Below are 7,661 nucleotides of genomic sequence, written 5' to 3'. Positions count from 1 at the left end.
ATTTTTTAAAAAGATTTATTTATTTTATTTGACAGAGTTCCACAGAAAGAGGAGAGGCAGAGAGAGAGAGAGAAAGAGAGAGAGAGGGAGTTCTTCCATCCAGGGTTCATTCCCCAATTAGCTGCAACAGTCGGAGCTGCGCCCATCTGAAGCCTGCAGCCAGGAGTTTCTTCCGAGTCTCCCATGTGGGTGCAGGGGCCCAAGGTCTTGGGCCATTTCTACTGCTTTCACAGGCCATAGCAGAGAGCTGGATAGGAAGTGGAGCAGCTGGGACTCAAAACGTCACCCATATAGGATGCTGACACTGCAGGCAGTAGCTTTACCCACTATGCTGCCGCGCCAGCCCCCTCAATTTCATTTTGTTATGGAAGGTCTTTATTTCACCTTCATTTATACACGAGAGCTTTTCTAGGTACAGTATTCTAGGTTGACAGTTTTTTCTTTTAGGAGTTCAACTATGTTTCTCCATTCCCTCTAAGCTTTTAGGGTTTCCAATGAGAAATCAGCTGTCAGTCTAATTGGAGATCCTCTTAAGGTCATCTGGTATTTCTCTTGTATATATTTTAGAATCTTTTTTTTTTTTTTTTTTTTGACAGGCAGAGTGGACAGTGAGAGAGAGAGACAGAGAGAAAGGTCTTTCTTTTGCCGTTGGTTCACCCTCCAATGGCCGCCGCAGCCGGCGCGCTGCGGCCGGCACACCACGCTGATCCAATGGCAGGAGCCAGGTACTTATCCTGGTCTCCCATGGGGTGCAGGGCCCAAGGACCTGTGCCATCCTCCACTGCACTCCCTGGCCACAGCAGAGAGCTGGCCTGGAAGAGGGGCAACCGGGACAGAATCCGGCGCCCTGACTGGGACTAGAACCTGGTGTGCCGGTGCCGCAAGACGGAGGATTAGCCTAGTGAGCCGCAGCGCCGGCCAGATTCTTTTCTTTATGTTTTACTGTTGAAAACTTTACTATAATATGTCATGGTGAAGATCTTTTCTGGTCATGTCTACTACGAATTCTATGTGCTTCCTGTACTTGGATTTCCCTTTATTTCTCCAACCCAGGGAAGTTTTCTACAATTATTTCATCCTTTTAATCCATTCACACTTTCCACACCTTCAGTAACTCCTAAGACCCATATGCTAGGTTGTTGAATAGTATCCCATAAGTCTCAAGCACTGTTTTCAGTTTTTCTTCTTTTTTTGTCTGAGATATTGACAAAGATATGTCTTCCAACTTGTATATTCTTTCTTCTGCCTCATCAAGTCTATTAAAGCTTTCCATGGTATTTTTTATTTGATATATTGAATTCTTCGTTCCTAATATTTCAAGTTGATTTCTCTTCAATATCTCTATCTATCAGCAAAATTTTTCATCCATGTCATGTATGGATTTCTTTAACTCATGAATTTGCTTCTCATTGTTTTTGAGTAATCTTACTATCATTCTTTTGAATTCCTTTTCAGGCATTTCATCAATCTCTGCATCTTCATATTCCAATATTGAAGTGTTGCTGTGTTCCTTTGGGGGGAGTCCTAGTGTCTTCCTTGTTCATGTTTCTTATATTTCTATGTTTATTTTTAGGCATTTATAGAACCACTTGTTGGTTTTCCCCTCTGATGGTTTTTATCTTTGAAATATGCTTCTGTGGCTTAGTGGAGTGTCTGCTCCTTTCGTGGATATTCAGAGGCATGTACTGGGTGGGGCCAGGGAACTCCAGTCAGTGCTCAGGAGTGGTAGAAGGGTCTAGGGTGACACCCATGTTGAGAATGATAGATCACCTCTATTGCAGCAGTGGGGAGGGGGAGGGTATGATAACAGCTGGTGTGACCACTGCCTCACCTCCTCTCTGCCAAGGTGATCAATGCCTGGGTGAACCCACAGTGGCTACACACCCCACCCATGCAGACACGTGAACCATACAAAGGATCTGTGTGATCTTCAGTGTGACCACAGAACCCTCTGCAATGACCCACCCCTAGCACTCAGAGAACTTAGAGCCACTGAAACCAGACACAGTGATATCCCAGAGACTCAGGTACAGCCCACACCCTATCTTGCAATCATAGAATTCCCACAGTCATAGTGTGTAGTGCTCCCACAGTCACAGGGCAGAGGGATCCACTCTCAGCCCCAAGGGGAGAATGAAGGTGTCCCAGAGCCTGCTGCATGTCGATTTTCCACCTTGGCAGTTTGAGTATGGTCACCTGTGATAAAGTTAGGGGAGGGGAGCGCCTCACAGGCTGCAGTGGGATCCCTGCCCCCTGACAGCCCTCCAGACCAGACTCAAAGTCAATAGGGACTGTGGATTTATCCCTCAGATAAAATCCCCTACTTACTTACATGTACATGAGCCACTGCTGCCTACACTCGCCTTATCAAGATGGTGCCTCCTTCCTGCTTGTTGCCCAGAGCCCTTTGTAGGGAGAATGGGAAGCAGGCAGTGTGCTCTCCTTTCACAAGGTGAGGTGGTCACCCTACCCCCAACTAGTACTTCAGGCCGGACTCAAAGTCAGTGTGGTGTGCAAGGTTCTCCTTGAGGCAACATCAGCAGGGGCCCAGGTTGCAGCAGACTCCTTTCACTTCTCTCTAAGAATATGATGTCTCCTCCTGACTGCCCGACTTTTTAAGTATGATGCTCTGTGGGAGCTGGGGAGGGGAAGGAAGCAAGCTGGCTTCCCTGCTCGAAGCCTGGCAGTTGCTGAACTCCCAGTCAACTCCCCAGACTGAAATAAAAGTCAGGGGCTGACTGTGGAATTCCCTCTCAGCTGAAACTCTGAGTGGTGCAGCACACAGCCATTTCTTCCTGCTTTGACATGTAAGATGGTGGATCCTCAATAGAATCCAACAACACATAAGAAAGATAATCTACCCAGACCAAGTGGGATTTATCTCTGTTATGCAGGGATGGTTCAACGTTTGCAAATCTATCAATGTGATACATCACATTAACAAACTGCTGAACAAAAACCATATGATTATCTCAATACATACAGAGAAAGCACTTGATAAAGTACAACACCCTTTCATGATGAAAACTCCAAGCAAATTGGGTATAGAAGGAACATTCCTCAACACAACCAAGACAATTTATGACAAACCCATGGCCAGCATCATATTGAATGGAGAAAATTTGGAACAATCCCACTGAGATCTGGTACCAGAGATGCCCACTCTCACCATTGCTATTCAATATAGTACTGGAAGTTTTAGCCAGAGTTATTAGGCAAGAAAAAGAAATCAAAGGGATATAAATTGGGAAGAAAGAAGTCAAACTATCTCTATTTGCAGACAACATGATTCTTTATTTAGGGCATCCAAAGAACTCCACTAAGAAACAATTGGAACTCATAGAAGAATTTGGTAAAAGTAACAGGATATAAAATCAATACACAAAAATCAACAGCTTTTTTATAGATAGACAATGTCACACCTGAGAAAGAACTTCTAAGATCAATCCCATTCAGAATAGCTACAAAAAAAAATCAAATACCTTCAAATAAATTTAACCAAGGATATCAAAGATCTCTATGATGACAATTAAAAAACTTTAAAGAAATAGAAGAGGATACCAAAAAATGGAAAAATCTTCCATGCTCATGGATTGGAAGAATCAATATCATCAAAATGTCCATTCTTCCAAAAGCAATTTACAAATTCAGTGCAATATGAATCAAAATACCTAAGACATTCTTCTCAGATCTGGAAAAAGTGATGCTGAAATTCATGTGGAGGCACAGGAGACCTCGAATAGCTAAAGCAATCTTATACAACAAAAACAAAGCCAGAGGCATCACAATATCAGATTTCAAGTCATACAACAGTGTGGGGAGCAACTTGGACTAGACTAAGTTACTGGAATTAAGACTTATTCTATGCATCTGCTCTCCCACAATATGGCGCTGGGAGAGGAGGAAACAGCTTCTACACAGCTGCCTCCAGTTCAACCAATAAACAGCAGGACCTGCTCCTGATTGGAGGAGAGCAGAGTACTCGGCGTTGTGGGTAGCAGAGTTGGGATTGGTGGAAGAGGACTATAAAGGAGGAGAGAGACAACATGCACCAGGAACATCTATCTGAAGAAACACCTGAGCAGCCCCCGAGAGAGCCGGCCGGCGGTGTGCCGCTCCCCCGTGGAAGTGGGGAAAGTGGCAGGGGGAACCGCCCTTCCACGGAGGTGGAAGGGACGATAGCCAACCCGGGAAGAACCAGCAGCAAACCCGGGGAGGGCCGAGCAGACAAAAGAACAACGCAGGGTCCTGTGTCGTTCCTCCGCGAAGAGGGGGAGCGACATAATGGTGCCGTGACTCGGATAGGAAGCCTAGGCAGGGTTTAGTGTCGTTCCTCCATGAAGAGGGGGAGCGACATAATGGTGCCGTGACTCGGATAGGAAACCTAGGCAGGGTCTAGTGTCGCTCCTCCACGAAGAGGGGGAACGACACAACAGGGCAGTTATAATCAAAATAGCCTGGTACTGGTACAAAAACAGATGGATAGACCAATGGAACAGAATAGAAACACCAGAAATCAATCCACACATCTAAAACCAACGTATATTTGATCAAGGAGCTAAACCCAATTCCTGGAGCAAGGACAGTCTATTCAACAAATGGTGCTGGGAAAACTGTATTTCCACATGCAGAAGTATGAAGCAAGATCCCTACCTTACACCTTACACAAAAATCCACTCAACATGGATTAAAGATCTAAATCTATGACCCGACACCATCAAATTATTAAAGAACATCAGAGAAACCCAGCAAGATACTGGCATAGGCAAAGACTTCTTGGAAAAGACCCCAGAAGCACAGGCAGCCAAAGCCAAAATTAACAACTGGGATTACATCAAATTGAGAAGCTTCTATACTGCAAAAGAAACAGGAAAGTGAAGAGGCAACCGACAGAATGGGAGAAATTATTTGCAAATTATGCAACTGATAAAGGATTAATGACCAGAATCTACAAACAGATCAAGAAACTCCACAACAACAAAACAGACAACCCACTTAAGAGATGGGCCAAGAACTTAAACAGACATTTTTCAAAAGAGGAAATCCAAATGGCCAACAGACACATGAAAAAATGTTCAGGATCACCAGCCATCAGGGAAATGCAAATCAAAACCACAATGAGGTTTCACCTCACTCCGATTAGAATGGCTTACATACACAAATCAACTAACAACAGATGCTGGCGAGGATGTGGGGAAAAAGGCACACTAATCCACTGATGGTGGGAATGCAGACTGATAAAGCCACTATGGAAGACAGTTTGGAGATACCTCAGAAATCTGAATATAGATCTACCATACAACCCAGCCATCCCACTCCTTGGAATTTACCCAAGGGAAATTAAATTGGCAAATAAAAGAGCTATCTGCACCTCCATGTTTATTGCAGCTCAATTCACAATAGCTAAGACAAGCAATCAACCTAAATGTCCATCAACAGAAGACTGGATAAAGAAATGATGGGTTATGTACTCTGTGGAATACTACACAGTGGTAAAAAAAAAAAAAAAGGAAATCCGGTCATTTGCAACTAAATGGAGGAATCTGGAAAGCATCATGATGAGTGAAATAAAACAGTCCCTGGGATATGTCCCTGGGATATGTACTCTTTAGAATACTATACCGCAGTAAGAAACAACGAAATCCAGTCATTTGCAACAAAATGGAGGAATCTGGAACACATCATGCTGAGTGAAATAAGCCAGTCCCAAAAGGACAAATACCATATGTTCTCCCTGATCGGTGACGACTGACTGAACACCAAGAGGGAAACCTGTTGGAGTGAGGTGGACACTATGGGAAATGGTGGCTTGATCAGCATAGCCCTGACTGTTAATGAACAACTAAATACATTATCCCTCTTAGTAGTTTTTTTATCTGTTCTACTTAATATGACTGGTTTAGATCTGTAATTGATGCACAGTTATTCTTAAGTGTTGAAAATTAACTGAAATGTGAGCCCTGTTGAACATGGTGGTGGGAATGGGAGAGGGAAGAGATGTATAATTTGGGACATGCTCAGGCTGACTTGCCCCAAGTGGTGGAGTTGGAAGCATACCAGGGGATTCCAATTCAATCCCATCGAGGTGGCATGTACCAATGCCATCTCACTGTTCCAGGTGATCAGTTTCAGTTCACATTTGGTCATGGTGAAGGGACTGGGAGTCAAAGGGAGCACATAGACAAGTCTAGTACCTGCTAACGCTAACTGATGGAGTAAATAAAGGGGAGAGTGATCCAACATGGGAAGTGAGATACTCAGCAGACTCATAGAATGGCAGATGTCCTAAATAGCACTCTGGCCTCAGAATCAGCCCTAAAGGCATTCGGAGCTGGCTGAAAAGCCCATGAGAGTATTTCAGGCATGGAAAGCCAAGACACTCTGGCAAAAGATCTCTGCGAGTGAGATCCCAGTGGAAAGAACAGGTCTTCAAAGAAGGAGGTACCTTTCTCTGAAGGGAGGAGAGAACCTCCACTTTGACTATGACCTTGTCTAAACAAGATAAGAGTCGGAGAACTCAGAGGGCTTCCATAGCCTTGGAAACTCATGACCGGAGCATAGGGAGATTACTGATGCCATAGACAGGAGTGTCAATTGGTAAAGTCAACAACAGGAGTCACTGTGCACTTACTCCTCATGTAGGATCTCTATCCTTAATGTGCTGTGTATTGAGATTTAATGCTATAACGAGTACTCAAACAATATATTTCACTTTGTGTTTCTATGGGGGTGCAAACTGTTGAAATCTTTACTTAATGCATACTAAACTGATCCTCTGTAAAAAAAAAAAAAATTATCAATTCCCAACTTGACTCTCACTGGGATTAAACATGACAATAGGTCTGCTCTGATTTCATCATCATTTAAAAAAATCATCTATTATTTTTCACTTTATGTTTCTGTGTGGGAGCAAACTGTTGAAATCCATACTTAATGTATACTAAGCTGATCTTCTGTATATTAAGATAATCGAAAATGAATCTTGATGTGAATGGAAGGGGAGAGGGAGTGGGAAAGGGGAGGGTTGTGGGTGGGAGGGACGGTATGTGGGGGAAGCCATTGTAATCCATAAGTCGTACTTTGGAAATTTATATGCATTAAATAAAAGTTTAAAAAAAAAAAACAGTCCCAAAAGGACAAATATCATATGTTCTCCCTGATCTGTGACAACTAACTGAACACCTAAAAGGAAACCTGTGGAAGTGAAACTGACACTATGAGAAACAATGACTTGGGCCAGCGCTGTGGCTCACTAGGCTAATCCTCCGCCTGCGGCGCCAGCACTCTGGGTTCTAGTCCTGGTTGGGGCGCTGGATTCTGTTCTGGTTGCTCTTCTTCCAGTCCAGCTCTCTGCTGTGGCCCAGGAGTCAGTAGAGGATGGCCCAGGTCCTTGGGCCCTGCACCCACATGGGAGACCAGGGGAAAGCACCTGGCTTCCAGCTTCAGATTGGTGCAGCGCGCCGGCCGCAATGCGCCAGCTGTAGCAGCCACTTGGGGGGTGAACCAATGGAAAAAAGGAAGACCTGTCTCTCTCTCTCACTGTCTAACTCTGCCTGTCCAAAAAAAAAAAAAAAGAGAGAGAGAGAGAGAGAGAGAGAGAAACAATGACTTGATCAGCCCTTGTCCTGACTGTTGAGGAACAGCTTACCATTTTATTCTTT

The 7,661-nt window shown here is 44.1% G+C and overlaps 1 protein-coding gene across 2 annotated transcripts in view; it reads left to right on the top strand.

The window, feature by feature from the left end:
* LOC138850668 (coiled-coil domain-containing protein 30-like) overlaps positions 1-7,661 on the top strand; it is a 46,080-nt gene that overhangs the window by 27,017 nt on the left and 11,402 nt on the right. The window contains exon 5 of one of the 2 annotated variants that reach the window (XM_070078643.1): positions 2,986-6,929. The exons of the other annotated variant lie outside the window; for it this stretch is intronic. Coding sequence (XP_069934744.1) covers positions 2,986-3,140 — 155 coding nt within the window. The 3' untranslated portion in view covers positions 3,141-6,929. Of the gene's footprint in view, positions 1-2,985; positions 6,930-7,661 lie in introns of those variants that run through there. 2 annotated transcript variants of the gene reach the window in all.

The sequence above is a fragment of the Oryctolagus cuniculus genome, chromosome 7 (assembly GCF_964237555.1).
Source record: "Oryctolagus cuniculus chromosome 7, mOryCun1.1, whole genome shotgun sequence".
Lineage (NCBI taxonomy): Eukaryota > Metazoa > Chordata > Mammalia > Lagomorpha > Leporidae > Oryctolagus > Oryctolagus cuniculus.
This window is presented reverse-complemented; position numbering and strand designations above follow the sequence as displayed.